We start from the raw sequence: 16,172 nt of genomic DNA on the forward strand, positions 1-16,172 counted from the left end.
CCGTGTTTCCCATTTGTGTGCTAAAAAAGGTAAATACCTTTTAATGTCATAATTATATAGCCATGTGCATTCCACTTAATTAGGTATTCTAAATATTTAGGAATGTTAGCATTTTTATAGGTTGCTGCAATACAGAGATAAAGAGGACAATGCTGTGGAAGATTGATAGCCGAACAGTGTACGCACTGTTCAACACTGTCCAAAAAGGAACATTATGTTGCCTCGATGCAAATGAAGATTCTTCTTTGTCTGGCTGGCTTGTGTGAATTTGCTTTTTATTTTCCTTCACTACGTGATACTGACCAGTGTGAAATCTTTTGTTAATATGTGAATGTAAGTGCTTGAAAACGTTGCAAATGCGAAGCATGAGAGCAAAAAGATATTAAATATATGCCAGTTTTCAGCTCTTCATTTAGAGAATCTGTATGGACTAGCAGGAAAACTATCATGGGAACTGTTTTTTCCAGTAACAAAAATATGAGAAGTTGCTGTTCTGTTCAGAAAACAAGCTGCTTTTAGACTAGTAAACATTAAACCCTTTTGTGGAGCCATAGCGTTGTTTTGCTTGGTACAAAACAGTGCTTAAGACCAGTATGCTGTAAGCTTTTTTTTTTTTTGAGCTGTGACTGGAGCATTAGAAAATTTAAAAACAAGCCTGAGGCAGCAGAGGAAAAATACTGCACCCCCAGGAACATTTCTAGAACAGTCTTTCGTGAGAAAGATGTTACATAAAACAGGGTATTGTAGAAGGTGGTGTTGCGTTATAAGCATCTCCACCATAATGGTTTCTGATGATCATTCTCTTCATTGTGTAAGTGACCTATGACTTCCACAAACTGCTTGCTGTTCCTTCTTCTTTCATTTCTAAATTTGTTCCCTTAAAATATGCAAAAATGGGAGAAGCATCCTAAATATTACATGGTGAGTAGGGGTGTGTGAGTGTGTGTGTATATATCTCAAACAATATTTCAAATGTGTATTTGCCATCTACTTAAATTCATCTGGATCTGGTTTTGCCAAATTGTAGGTTTAGAGGCTGAGTGATGAGCAACTTCAGTGGCTTTATTTAAGCCTATGAAAGAAATAAACAGTGATCTTGCTTTTAATAAAGAGACTAAATGCATTGTTTGTGACATCTGAAGTATGCGTGTTTGACATAGTTAAAATCAGACCATAAGCCAGTGTCCAAAAGGCAGAGTGCTGAAGACTGAGGGTCTGTCAGGCTACTGAAGACCCAGAAAAAAACATCTGTGCAGACCTTTTCAGTCTGAAGCCAGCTATGCATTCCTTTAAGCAAAACTGGTCAAGTATGCAGCCTGGCACAAGAAGCTCGTGTGCTGTGAACCAGGAGCACAAGGGAGAACAGGCGGACTGAGGAGCCGCTTCCCCAATAAACCACATTGTCTTAAGAAATAACGCAAGAATAGCCAAGTAATAACTGTTCTGCTAACCAAACTGATTCTGTAAGTAGGAAGTCTTGCAGTCCTTGGACAATCATAGAATGGTTTGGGTTGGAAGGGACCTTTAAAGATCAGCACGTTCCAGCTCCCTGCCAGGGGCAGGGACACCCCCCACCAGCCCAGGCTGCTCCCAGCCCCGTCCAGCCTGGCCTTGAGCACTGCCAGGGATGGGGCACCCACAGCTGCTCTGGGCAGCCTCTGCCAGTGTCCCACCACCCTCACAGGGAAGAAGTTCTGCCAAATATCTCATTTAAACCTACAAGGCTATTTAAATGTAAGAATGGGTGAATTGCATCAAGATCTCAGTGCTGGTCTTGGTTTTGCAGAGGTTTCCCTGCCCAGGATCAGGTGATACTCTGTAGCGGGGCTGTAAGCTTCTGGTGACCCAGCCTACTTGGTGGCCTGGAGCTCTGATGTGTGGAACTTCCCAAAGCCTTAATTTGTGAAACTACAAACTATTAGTGGTTATGGGTACCAACCTCTAGCTTTTTTTTTTTTCTTTTTTTTTTACTTCTCTGCTTGTACCACAGGGCACTTAAAAGCAGATCTCTTAGCTTCTTATTTGAACCGTAGACTTAGATGAATTATGTTTCTAAGCAAAGGTACATTTAGTTGAGTATTTGTATACACTGCCTAGTGGCAATCTGATGCAAATCATTTCTGAACACACATCAGTGATTTGCTTTCACCTTGGTGTAATGACTGAAGACACTTGTCAGTTGGTGGCTTGACCTGAAAATGGTTTGCAAATTCTCAAATTTCATTGCAAGCTCAGAATTTTGACTTGAATGTGCTGCTGTTTGTACAGGTGGTGGGAAACTTTTTGAGTTGTATACACCATAGACTTGCTGTCAGTCAGGATCACATTTGTGTGTTCTCCCTAGCAATACTGAATTTTAAGAAAGGATGATGTTTTACTGTAAACACAGTAATTTTATATACAGTATATTTGTTTGAAATAAGCTGCTATGTGAAGTGCTAGTTTTTCGTTAAATTGGATGTTGGGCAGGAAAAGATTTACTGTGAACATACAAAGGTGGTTGTATGATTGCACATGGATTTTTAGTAGTGTAATTGTAAACGCCACAGGTTACTTATTGAAAGGGTGAATGCAGAAAGAAACAAAATGCATCTAACGTTTTTCCGGAATGTTCTTATGCAGCTGTGTCTGTGTGCAGATCTTTTTTCTCTCTGTACATTTTTACTTATAGCTAAGACTATAAAGCTAGATGTTAAGGATTATATTCACTTGAAAAATATCCGCATTTCTTGTTTATAAGTGGTTTTACTGCGGGAGGTGATTGTCTGAGATGGCTGTCTCAAATACAGTGTTAGAGTACAGTGTGTTCTCATAAATTGTGGTTTATGCAGTGCTTTATGATACTGAATATGCAATAGAGCTTTTCACAAGGAAAAACTGGTCAAGAGATGGACTCTCAAATTAAAATAAACCAAGGACAGAATCCAGTGCTCCTGTCTAACTGTATCGTTGCTCAGGTAGCCAGTATTTTTCCTCCCTCCCCTTGTCTTTTTTTTTTTTTTTTTTTTTTGTTAGATGATCTTGAAGTGATACCAGGGTAGGCTATGAATGGAGATGTTCAGGATTTAGGGAAAAGAAATAGGAAGTGAGCATGTCAGAAACCCTGGAAACCATCTTTTCTCTCCTTCCTCCTTCCCCTATTCCTTCGACGGCTCTACAGTGATGGTGCTGCTTTAACACTTGCTAGTCTCTCTGTAATCTTAATATTCTCTATTGTTCCTATTAGGAAGAGGAGATACAGTAATACAAGTTTCTATACCTATAATAGAGTAATTATTTATACTTCTACATAAGAATCGAGCTTTTTTTTTTTGTGTGGTTAATGTTGTGTAAAGAACATACTATATAGCTGAATGCTTTAACTTCTTCACAGAAAAATGGTTTTTATAAAGGAATATTATTTCCTTGCATGACTTTTTAATTTTTTTGCCAACACTAATAATGAGTATTTGCTTTCTGCTGTTCAGATCTTCCCATTTTGTGTTCTCAGTCACCTTATACTTGTTTAAGGACACAACAGGGTGTGCATAATAACAAAATCAAGCTGTGTTTTTGAAATGTGTGGGCTTGCTCTGTCAGTAATGAATTATTTCCTTTTTCTTTAAAATTGAATCATACATGAGAGATCTGCACGGAGACTGACTTTAGCGTGAGGGAAATGGTGCTGCAGCAGAGCATGCAGAGGACTTTATATGTAGCTGCTGCTTCTCACTTAAAGGCACCACAGGTTTTGGGGGGATTTTCTCAAGTAAAAGTAATTTTTCACAAAATAGGGGCTACATCAGTTTTGTGCATCTGCTTGTGCATCAAGATTACATTTTATTGTTTTTTAAATTAGAATACGCTGTCCAGTCTTTTACATAAGTTCTTACAAGTCAGGCTTCTTTTACTCTGTAGTCCAGTAGAAACCTTGTAGTTAGAAACTTCAGTTTAAGAAAATAATGTACCAAAAAAAGTCCACTCTTTGGGCCACTGACTTCATAGCTGCCTTTGATTGATCAAATATTCAGTGTTGGGCCTTAGGAATCTGGAGTACCAGACCAGGTTCAGTTATGTTACAGAAAATAATAAAATATCTATTTAATAGAAGGCTTAATCTCTTTTTCTCCATGAAAAATATCATGATGAATACTGAAGCACTAATGTTCAAAGAGCTTCCTATATTTACATTTTGATCAATTGGTAAAATATTTTTATGTAGATTTGAATTAAAATGAAAATAAATATTGGAGTACTGTTGTATTTGAGTACCAGAGGAAAACGAAACAATGCAGGATATTAAGCTGTCAGACTTCTGTGAGCCTTTTACAATTCTGTTACAAACACAAAATAAAAATATAAGGGATATATAAGAATTGTAGTGATATTCACATTCTTCTGGATTCAGATTTGTCAGTGTGCTCATGCATTTTTGATAGCTGAATTCTTGCCAGACATGACGTAGGACAGACGTATGCTTGAACAGAGTTAACTCAATAGGGCTGTGTGTTTCTGCTGTGTATTTCTGTTCCTGCCCAAATCTGTTTTATATGTCTTTTTGTCATTAGCTGGAGAGCAACCAATTTGTTTCAGCTTTGAAAATACAAAAATAAGAAACTTGACGTTCATTTTGAGAAAGAAATGTCCAGCTTCTTAGTTGAAAACGCATAATATGACACTGTAACATTTAAGATGCGGGTTGGATTCAGTTTGTCTCTAACAGAGAATGTGTCACCTTTAATGTGTCATAGTTTAGCCACTAGCAAGATTGAATTATTAATATGCGGCTCACAGATTTGTATCCTAGAGATCTCTTCACAGTAATTAATTCTGAGGATGCTAATGCGTGCTTAAGAAAAAACAACCCTGAACGTTATTGGGGTGGAAGCAGGAGTGCCCCACAGCATCATGGGGAAAAGAAGTCAGGTATAATTCTCTTTCCAGATGGCACCCCTACAGGTGAGGCAGCAGCCTGTGAAATTACATTCTAAATTACACTACAGATGAGCAGAGCACACTGAGCAAAACGCTTTGGTATAAGTAATAAATGACTTGATTCAGTACCATTGACGGTTTATGTAACTTACAGGAATGCTGTAATGAATTAGGGGGGAAGATAGAACTTGGAGTGTGGGGGGGAACCAACAGTGCCAGAGTGGAAAGGTTGAGGAAAGGACGGTGAGAATTTCACTGTATTTCTCATGAGAAGGTGCATCTTCCAGCTGTATTTCTTCCACTTGTTTGGTAGATGTTGTAGGTGATGGGCATTTTGGGCAGGAAGAAATAAGAGGTGATCGCTTTATAATTTACTGACTCTTGCTGGTAACTAGTCTTAAGATAGTCCTAGAAGTTATATTTTAAAACACTGTGAAAACAACTCACTTGGAGATAAAAGCGTAGCAAAATTATTTGTATGAACTAACCATTTTCTTTTTTAAAAATGGCAAGAATAAGAATAAAAAAAAAGAACACTCTGGTTTCATTCTGTGCTTTTGTCTTGCGGTAGGCATAAAATCATCTCTGCCTGGTGCGACTGGAGCTCCTGGCTTGTCCAACCATTTTGCAAAGCTTACTAAAAATCATATTGCTCACAGACCAGTAGCCTTCATTCTGGGACTTGCTCTAAGGACTTCACAAAAGTTAAAACAGTGAGGTGGGAGAACAGGCAGTGTTTGGAAGAAAAGTGTCCAGCAGAGCACTGTCCTGTTAGCCAAAGAAAAGGCTGAAAAAAGGGCATTTTCATTACTGCCAGACCATGTTCTTATTGAAAACAAATACATTGTGCTTCAAGTTTCCGGTTTCTAGCTTTGTTTTCCGTTCTGAAGGCTGCAGTGTGGACAGTGACACTTATAAGCAATTCTGAACTTGAGGCACTTTTTGTTCCAAGAGCCTTAGGCAAAATAAACATCCAAGACTGCGTAAACTTGAAGTAAACTCGGTGGTCTTAGGAGTGCAGTTCCCATGCAATGCTGTCTTATCTTCAGTAGTGTGGTGTGAAGACATAAAAATAAAAAAAAATTTAAAGAAATCCCTACGACTGCGCAAATGTGGAAGTGTAGGAAAGATGAAGGAAAAAATCTTCATAGTTTTGCCGTGTTTGGTTACTGCTGACTGGACCTGTAGGACTGCAGGTCCAAACTCTGGACTGCCAGTTGTCTTTTTTGTCCTTCCCTAGTGGCAATCAGTGTGTAAGTCAAGGCAGGTGGATAAATTGCATTTTAGGCAAAATAAGAATTAGAACGCTAAGTGGAAAACCAAAATGTACGCTGGTATGATTTGTCTGAACTGAATTGATTTGTTGTCGTAAGAATGTATATGTGGGTGAAATGTGATGCAAAATTCAGTAAGAATACAGGTTGTACTCAAACTGGGAAGATACAAAGGGGTGTAAAATCAGTAAATCCTAAACCAAAGAACTTGTGTATCTCTTAGAAATCTGCATATGACTTAAAAGTAGTTGTGAAACCAGAGGTTTTATATAAAATGCTTATTGTATGTAATACTACTGTATGTTTTTTATATCTCAGAAATGTTTAAGGAAATTTTTCCATTTCAGAAAATGGCTGACTCGGTTGAGGTTGCAAGAAGTTGTTCTAAGCATCTATAGCAGTATGAATAACCTGCTATAAAATTAATCTCAGCACCAGAAAAACTACATAAATCTAGTTCGAACTATTTTTATCCTGAGAAGTTATGTTCAGGTGCTGCTAAATGACAGAACATCCAGAGAACCAGCGTCTTAGGTGTATGATTAATTTCCACTTGTCTTAGCATTGCCCAAGCTGGGACTGGGCACCACGAGGTCGCAAATGTGAAGTAGCAGAGATGTATTCCATTTGGTGTTCCTCTAACAATGATTTTCATGGTCAGAACTTGCAGTTCTAAGTGGGAAGGGATTTTCTTGGGGATTTTTTGTTCTTTGGGTTTTTTTCTGCATAGTCCGTCAGAGTTATTAGTAAAAAATCAGTACATATAGGTTTTCACTTTGAGTTGAATTTGATTTCTTTGGATGTAGTAGGACTCTATCAGTTAATTGCTGATATCTGTTGGATGTTTGTTGCCTATAATTTATTAAATTAATATGTGCTAGATAATTGCAATTTGGGACGTTAAAGATGATGCTTTATGTAACTAAAGTTTTGAAGTGACAATGCTATTGTAGAGAAATTCACTGGGTGCTGGCTCTTACAGAGGTGTATGGCCACATAAAGTTCTTAAACTGTGTTGATGAAGTCTATCAGTAGATTCATTAAATAGGCTACACAAGAAGCATAACTATTTCTAAATTCTTTCCCTTTTCTATAAACAGGGTTATTTCCTCCTCTTTGAGTCAATGCTGGATTCTGTCATCTATGCAAAGGACAAATACCTGGCAGAGGGAGGCTCAGGTTGGTGTCCATAATTCTCTTAATAAATTTAGCTCTGGGGGGAAACTAAATGATCTTAGAGATATAGAATAAGCTATGCATGGATGAGAAAGTTGCCAGTCTAAATGAAAAATGTTTCCATTAGTTGGAGCTTGAAGGCATTAATTTACTGTATGGGTAATAGAAGAACATTTGATGGGGTATCAAGGTCTCAAGTTAATGGTGTTTTTAAGAATAAAGGGGGTTATTTATGCTTAAATACAGTCTAAATTTTTCCTCCCTACTTCTTCCCATACATGTGGGTATTTGTTTTCCCTTCTCAAAATCCCAGTTTCTGCCTAGCTACAAACAAAGGAAAATCAGTTCTATTTTGTAAGATGTGATACTGTTTGAGTAAGCTACTGTGAATTAAAAGGAGAAGTGGAGAGGATGTTTTCCTGGAGGAGGGAAGTTTTCTGGGGAGGACATAGTTTAAAACACAACAAACCACATGAAGTAATTAATGCAATTGCATTGTTTCAGTTAAGCATGTTTATTCTGTCCCAGTGGGACTTATTTGTGGTTGGAGGGCAGAGAAGTGACAGGACAAAAAGGTTTTATTTTGAAGTAGAATTGTTTTATCCTTTTAAGTAGCTTGGATAGTGTCATCTTAAGTAGTCTTTAAATGCCTGTAAATATTATTCCTCATGTGGTGTGGTTTCCTGTATGAGTTCTGCATATGCTTTATTCCTTGTCCTTAATTCCTTTGTCAGTATTGTATTTCATATTGACCTTTTCAATCATAGTCATCAGTCTGGGGTTTTTTTCCTCTTTTGTGCTAACTGTGCACATAGTTAGTTTCACTACGCTGACTTAATGATTGGATTAATGGCTGTGTAACACTGCTCGCTGCAGTGCTTCCCTTTGATTGCAGTGAGCTCTGTATGCCACAGAGCACAGCAGAAAAAAAGGGGGTTTGTGCAATTGTTCAACATTTGGTCACAAAGCCAAATATACAGGCAAAAGACTGCAGTTCATATTCAGAATCCACTTGAACAATGTGACAGATTTAAGAGCTTTTTTTTTTTTGTTTTCAGTAATGTAGAATAGTCTGGTCAGATCTGGAACGCAGTTGTGGTGTACTTTATATAGATAGATGCTGATAACTTTGTGTTGCAATATAATTAGATCTGGGGACATCCCGTAAAATAGTAAGGAATCATTTCATATTCAGCTACGATTTCCAAAGCCACCTGAAAAGGGCCGGAAATTTTGGACTGCTGTTGAAACTGCAGTAGTATCTTGTTCTCTATTTGTAGGTTGGTACGTTTGCTAGGGCCCCTTGCCTCCCAACATTTGCTCTGACAGTGTGTGCTGGTTCTGCAGTACACTTATCCTTGGAGGTTTGAGTATTGCACGGCTGCCCATTGGTATGGCCAGATTTTAAATGGAACGCTGCTTCCTTAAGGCGCTTACAATTACTGCTCTGCTGCCAGCTTGTATAGCCTGTACGTGGTTGTGCCGAAGACTGGTGACAACTTGCTCAGCAATCAGCTTAGCCAGGCAGACACTTCTGCAGTGTGGGTGAAAAGCAGCAGAACTGTGGTCGCATTCAAATTTGGGTGAGCCAAAACAGCTTGTTCTGAGGCACAGTCTTACCAGAGAAACTCCTGGATCTGCCACTAAGTTTGATTTTTATCTCAAGCCACTCCATACTATTGAGCTCAAGATCATTATTACAAGGACTGTGTGAAAGCTGAAAAAAGCAATAGAAGCGGCTGCCATTTGGCCAAATCTTCCAGTGTCTGAGCCGGGAATAGAATCCAAATTTCTAGATACGCGTTCAGTCAGTCATTTCATCATTATTTAAATTTAGCCTATTGGCATGCTGAAGTGGATTATATCAAAACTGTCTAGGGGAATGTGTACAGTATATAATAGCTTTATTTGGGAACATAAAATTCTTGCTGTCCAGGACCCATCTGTTTGTTCTTTACAGCTATTAGTTGCTAGAGTATAGATTTTTGCATGCACTTGAGCGCCGTGCACATTGAAGAGGAGCAACATAGGTGAGGAAGGCATCGTTCAAGGCATAATACTTTTTGCTTGTTCATGTCAAAATGAGGATGGTATTCACTTGGAATTATTTCCGTGTATCTGGAGGATTGCTGCCTTACCCTTCAGTGTCCTGAAGTTTGTGAGGCATTGCTAAGAGATAGATAAAGGATTTCCCATCGTATTCTGTCCACCACGTGAGCTGTTACTAGTGACAGATGACTTGTGGGCACTGAGTCGAGAAGGACACAGATGGTCAAAACAATGAATCTGTGAGAGCATGGAGGAGTATGTGCTTTTGTCCAATCAGCATTTTGTTCATTTCACCTGTGAGAAGGAATAATTATTAAATTATAGGCTTAATGAGAAAAAGACGACAAGTCTGTCAGAATCACACAGGGAAGTGTTATGGGATGCTCCAGAAGGAGCAGAGGATTTCCAGGGGAATCGAGGATAACGGGTGAAATGGCAAATGCAGTTTTAAGCAGATGCTTTTAAACACTTAAACACTACAGAGTTTAGATGATTTAGGTTGATATTTAGATAAGATGCTTACTTTGCCAGTCAAACTTAGGCATAGCATATGCTTCTGGCCACGGGTGGGTCTGTAAATTTGGAATTTAATGTATTGCGGTAGCCTTTCGCCTGCACCCTGTTGGTGGACCACAAATTTCTTTGTGAAGTCTGAACAAGGCATTGTCTACTTTTTTACTGCTATTGATAGGCTAAACTAAAAATGCAGATTAGATTAGAGCATTAATGTTTACATTTTTGCATGTTCTTAATGTTTTGTATAATTGATTGTGAGCTTTGCTGCTGATTTAAGGATTTGCTGTGAGGACGAAAAGACTAAAGAAAGACTGATTTTGATCCTGCTCAAATATTTCACACTCGATAGACATGGTAAATTTTTTCCTGTTAAGACGGTTGCAGAAACGCACGCTAGTCTGGGGAAGGAAGGATATGAACTAGTTGATTACTTTCTCCTTTGAATTTTTTTGATTGCAGCATTGCTAGCTCGCTTCTCTAAGTGTATTTTGTAACTGGGGTCTTTCAGTCTTTTTTTTTTTTTTTTATCCCTTTTCTCACCATACTCCTTGCATCCTATGAAGAGCCTTACCTGAAAAATATTGCCTCAGAGGCTGTAGTTGCTTGCTTTTGTTGTCTGTTTCACACTGTCCATTAATTTTTGGAGCATCAGTGGTGGCTCTTGAAGGTTTGAAATGCTGGGAGGTAAAGCCAAATACAGTGCAGTTGTCACACTAGTTAGTAAACAGCAATATGAAATCTTCAAAAAATGGAAATCTCTTATTGGTGGCTCCGGAAACTACTTGCAAATACTCCTACCACCAGATGTTGGGGTTTTGTTTGGATTTTGGTTTGGGGGGGGGGGGGGCGTTGCTGCGTGTGTGACAGCTTTCAGGTGTACTTGGAACCAAATGATTTGTTTCAGACAAGACAGTTTGACGCCTGTCTGTTTGGATACTCATCAAACTGCCTTTTTTACTGCTGAGTTATTTGTAGGCTGTTCCTGGAGAAACCTTCTGGTTTGAGTTCCTCATCTGCAAAGCAGGAATGATAATTTACCCATGGGATTCCAGTTTAAGCTTGCTGATATTTATTTTTTTCTGGTTTAAACAGTCAAAGGAGAAAAATGACAATGTGTTCATATTTTGTATGAACTACTCCTTCTAAAAGTAGAGGTGGCTGCTTAATGCCTTCATATGGGGGGAAAAAAAAAAAACAGTGCTGCTTTAGGAGAGACTCTTCTTTATCATTAATATGTATAAGATGATTTCCTTTAGGATGAAGGACTCTCTATATAAAAGGTCTAATTTCAATTTCTTGTTTCTATCTTTGGTATTTTACAAGGCAAAAAATTCAGCTGTTCTGACTTACCATGCTATACCAATGATTTCTTCATACTCATTTTGATAAGCTACAATTTCAAGCAGAGCTGAAGACAATATGAATTTTACAGTTCACCAGATTTTGGAGAAGAAAAGAGAAACTTAGCTTCAGTTTTATAGATGCTGGCACCTTCATGTATCGCTAAAAAATAAAATAAGGTGTTTATTAGTCGGTGTTTTGCTCTGAAGCCAAATCAAGGATTCAATGTATGTGGCTTGAAACTCTTAAAAACAAAATATGGGAATTTTTATGTGGAAAGAAGTCTAGCTAAATAGAAACTGAGTTTCTCTTACTATTTGATATTGCTGTAGACAGCCATGTTCATAGCAGCTGTTCTTTATGTCTTTTCCAACTCATAGTGGATAGAGATAGCCAAGAGATTGTCTGGCTTGGCTGTAGGCAGCTGTTAAAAAGGCAAATGCCAGTTTTCCACTACAATTTGGAAAACCTGTAAATAGGTACTTGCTCTGAAGATATTCTTGGGAGAGGGGAAAGCACGAGTGTGAAGACAGTATGCAAATGATAGCTGTCTTCCTGAAACTGTGGAAGCAATCAATGAGGAAGTTCTCTTCTGTCTGTTGGGTGACTTCCATACTTTTAAGATGCAGATAGAAGAGTGGTTATTCTCGCCAGTACTCAATAATATTTTTGTAGGTTTTAAGGCAAGTACCAGTCAGAGCTGTTAAGAAACAGGAGTACAACTCTTGAGTAAGAATATTTGCCGCTATCTGGAAATAACCTCTTTTCACAGAGGTTTTTTCTTACTGCAAAACCCTCACCTGAATTTTCCTTTGGATGGGTGTCTACAGTTATTTAATACATTTTAAGTCAGTTTTTGACAGAAGCCAGAATAAGCTGTTCCAAATAATTTTCTTCAGGCACCAAGTTTCCAGTCATTTCCTGGCAGTGGGATTCAACTGCAAAGATACTTTGTCAAGAACATAAACATGCTACCAGGGTAGTGTGGAAAAATTAAGTTCCAATGTCTAGTCTCTTCTGTGGACAAATGAGACACCAGAAAATAAAGCGGCAGAAGAAGTATCTTGTCCTAGATAGATACTTCTGAGTTTAGAGCTGAAGAAAGTTATTTCTTCTTCTAAGATGTTAATCTTAAAGAGGGGGCAAAAAAAAGTCCTCTTTATGCATGTCTAAAATAAGATTTCACTACTCTGTTTCTCTTGTTACAGTTTATCCTGACATTTGCACCATTAGTCTAGTAGCTGTTGGGGATATGAATAAACATGTGGACAAGCTGCTTTTCTGGGAAAATGTATATGGCTTTGACATGTCTTGCATGAAGAAGGCTGTAATTCCAGAAGCTGTTGTGGAGGTGCTGGACCCAAACACACTGATATCTACAGCCAGTGTCATTAAGGTACGGTGGTACTTACATACTTTAACAGTCGGATTAGAAGTTTCATTATTTTATGGAGGATGGGGAAAAAAATACACACAAGCATGCATACACAAACTTAGACATCTTCAAAATTATATGACTGCAGTAAGGTTCTTGGCGTTAAGACTGTAAGACTTGTATTGATTGTATTTATTGCCTTTTTTTATCAAGTTTGAGCTCTTAAAGTAATTGGTCCGTATTTAGATTGTTCTGTTGTACATTTGTTTGTATCCAAACCCAAATTTACTTGTATTCCAGTAAGTTAAAAGTTCCGTAAATGAAATTTAAACTGTACCAAAAAAACCCAAACCCTTGGAGTCTTTTCTTCTACTTTGCTTCCCTCTTCACCGCAGTCAGCCTACTGAGTCACGGGGGGACTTCTTACTTCTTTCTGTGCCAAGATAGCTGGCTTTAAAGATTAAAATTGACTGGAGGGTCACTCACTATCACCCATAGCTTCATCCAACAGAATGACCATGTCTGAAAAGGCAACAGTAGTTTCTCCAGTACTCATTGAATTAATTTTATGCGTGCTTTTCTGTGTTGTCTTGGTTGTTTATTGCAGCTTCGTGATGGGGAATAGCAGCAAAGATGATGGAGTCATTACAGATGTCTTAGGTTTTTATTTTGAGCTTGTTGAGTAGACTTCTAGAGTCAGTGAAATAAAACCACTAAGGACACCTATAATAATTTGTGTGCCTTGAGGCCTAGAAATCTCTGTTTTCCTGGGGTGTAAGGAGAGGGTAGTGAATCGACTCAGTTGCTGAAATATACCTTGTACACTTGTCATTGTAGGGGAGGGTGAATTCCACCCCTAGTGAATGAATGTGCACAAACCAGAGGTACTGAGGTCAGGAACTGGAGGCCGTAGTTGTTAGCAGTCTGACAGGTCTGATCGCACAGTGAGCGGAGGCGTGGGTGCTCTTCCCACCTCCATTCTCTAATAACATTTTGCATGTTCCGATTCAAGTGGAAATGCAGCTGAATACTTCTTGCAAATAGGTCAAGTTTGTTATACAGAAAACAAATAACAGATAATGTGATCTAAATTAACAGCTGCATGGATAAGTTGAGCTCTGTCAGTTTGTTAGGCAAACAAATTTAAACAGCATCTTAACCTGGAAAGTGATATCAATAACTACAGTAAAAGGTGCCCAATGCAGTCTGTAAGCTGCTGCAGTTTTAGAAGGAAAATGCTTTGCTGGTCTTTACAGTGTACAGTACTGTATGTGCCCCTTGAATATATGTCATGAGCGATCTCTGTCCAGCTGAGCTGTACATGCCTAGCCAGTTTTGTCATCACACAGCATTTTCCATTATGGTTGTGGTTAATGGTTTTATACTTATTTGTTCTCAGTAGCAGTCGTGGTTTTTAAAAATAACCTAAAGTCAGTGCCTGAGCTCGTTTGCTAAAGTTACAGTTCAAAGTGCTAAAATTAATGAGTTTGGTAACAGTAGCATTATAGGTAAATTGTTTCCATCGATAGCCACTCCACGGAACAAATGGATTATGTTTTTGAGGGAAAGTTTAAAAATCTTCCTATTTATCATATGGTTATTATAGAAGATATTTTAGCATGTCGGCTCAAATGAGCTGCTGCTTGTTTTGTATAGTTTATATTATAACTTTTCATGAAGGAAAACATTGCCTAAAGAAGGAGGAGACAGCATCAAGAAATATTGATGAATGATGTATAGGACGTTAAACTTCAGCGGTATATGACATTCTTCAATAAAGCATTTTAACTGAATACATAAACTAAAGAATTTCATAGAGTGAAAAAATGTGGTGGAATTTTTAAGACCAACTGAAAACTGAAGCTTACTGCTCTTAAAAACTCTCATTTTATATATATAGAAATAATAAATCAGAATATTGAAATGCAAGCTGCAATTTAAGTTGACAATGTTACCACTGTTATCCTGGATGCTGTTATTTTACGTTCATTTCAAAATAGCAAAATTGCCTTTAAAGATGAGTAAACGCTGTTTTTTTACTGTGAGGGCAATGGAGCAGTGGCACAGGTTGCCCGGAGAGTCTGTAGCCCTGGAGATACTCAGAAGCCATTTGGACGTGGTCCTGAGCAACTGGCTTCAGTGGACCCTGCTTTGAGCAGGGGTTGGACTAAATGGTCTCCAGAGGTCCCATTCAACCATTAATTATTCTATGATCAATATAAAAATAACCTGCCAAATCAAAAAGGCCCAGTTGTAACCTATATCAGTTTCATACTGTCGTTTAGCATGAACTAAATGAACAAGAGGTAAAACAGGTGATGATGCCTGTGAAAGCTACTTCAATTTCAACAACAGGCAGCTATCATCAAGAGCAACTTTTCTGACCAGCATTAGCTACTACGTCTGGTTCCTTACCTCTGCGAGTCAAGGTGTCTGTTTATTTTGGCATTTGGGGAAGAGAGGGCTTAAGTGTGTTTTCAGTGTGCAGATAGGATTAATTGGGTTTTAAGTCTCTTCACATCTTTGGAGAACTGAATGAATATTGCCCTAGAAAGGCAGTCTTATTACGAGAGCAACTGAACAACCTTCATCCAAAGGAAGATCTTGATTTAAATTCAGCTCTGTTACTGATGGAATTGTATTATTCTTTTTCATAGCGTATCGACTGTAATACCGCATCCACTCCAGAGTTAGAATTCTCTTCGGATTTCACCCTGACCATTACAATGAGCACAAAGTGTACGGTAAGACAATTTTAGTCTCTTCATATATGGTCAATATCGCATTGGACTAATCGACAATGCATTAATTATGCTTCATTTATCATCAGTCCTTACCTTGAAACATTCATTTCTGCAGTACAGAGGTGTCAAATGAACCCTCTTTGCAAAGAGAGATGGATGTGAAACCCCGCTAATGGTGTTAGTGTAATACAGGTAGATGAGGCAAGGGAGAGAGAAGGAGCCTGAGCACTGGGCTCATTCTGTTGTGTTCACTAGCCCGTTTGCTGAAATGAGTTTTCTGTTCAGATGAGTTGTGACCACTGTGCTCAAGAATAATGCAGCAGTCAGTGTTCTCGGAAGAGCTCTTCTGAGTTCAGTAAAAAAAGTGAAAAACAAGACAGATGTGGGAAAGGTAGGCTATAGCTCGTGCAATAAACATATGGTGGCTCGTATGGCAAACAGGTTCTCATGTAGGGAAGTTCTTGAACTTTCCATGTGAAGGCTGAGGGGGAACAAATACAACATTCGAATCTGAATAACTGGGGGCTTACTGCATCAGTTATATTTATTGCATGCAAGATAATATTTTTACTTTCTGTAAGTTCATGTGATTTTTATTCAAAAGAACACTAATTCTAGAAAGGCTGTGGAATATGATTGGAGGGGAGTTATAATTACAGCAAATGGAAGCTTATTCATCTTAGTATTACAGACTATGCTGCATCAAATTGAGTGAAGACTCTCCAGCAAATCTGAGTTGGCGATCTCACTCAATTGAGTATTATTTGTCTATCAAACACTCTT

The 16,172-nt window shown here is 38.3% G+C and overlaps 1 protein-coding gene across 3 annotated transcripts in view; it reads left to right on the forward strand.

The window, feature by feature from the left end:
- The window catches only part of PRMT3 (protein arginine methyltransferase 3), a 63,931-nt gene that overhangs the window by 24,729 nt on the left and 23,030 nt on the right, over window positions 1-16,172 (forward strand). For all 3 annotated transcript variants that reach the window (XR_008734146.1, XM_055722219.1, XM_055722220.1), the window contains exons 11-13: window positions 7,289-7,367; window positions 12,479-12,666; window positions 15,303-15,389. Coding sequence is in view for 2 of the 3 variants with exons in the window: in XM_055722219.1 (XP_055578194.1) it covers window positions 7,289-7,367; window positions 12,479-12,666; window positions 15,303-15,389 (354 nt within the window). In the remaining variant the exon portion in view is untranslated. The remainder of the gene's footprint in view (window positions 1-7,288; window positions 7,368-12,478; window positions 12,667-15,302; window positions 15,390-16,172) is intronic.

This window comes from Falco cherrug, chromosome 10 (assembly GCF_023634085.1).
Source record: "Falco cherrug isolate bFalChe1 chromosome 10, bFalChe1.pri, whole genome shotgun sequence".
Lineage (NCBI taxonomy): Eukaryota > Metazoa > Chordata > Aves > Falconiformes > Falconidae > Falco > Falco cherrug.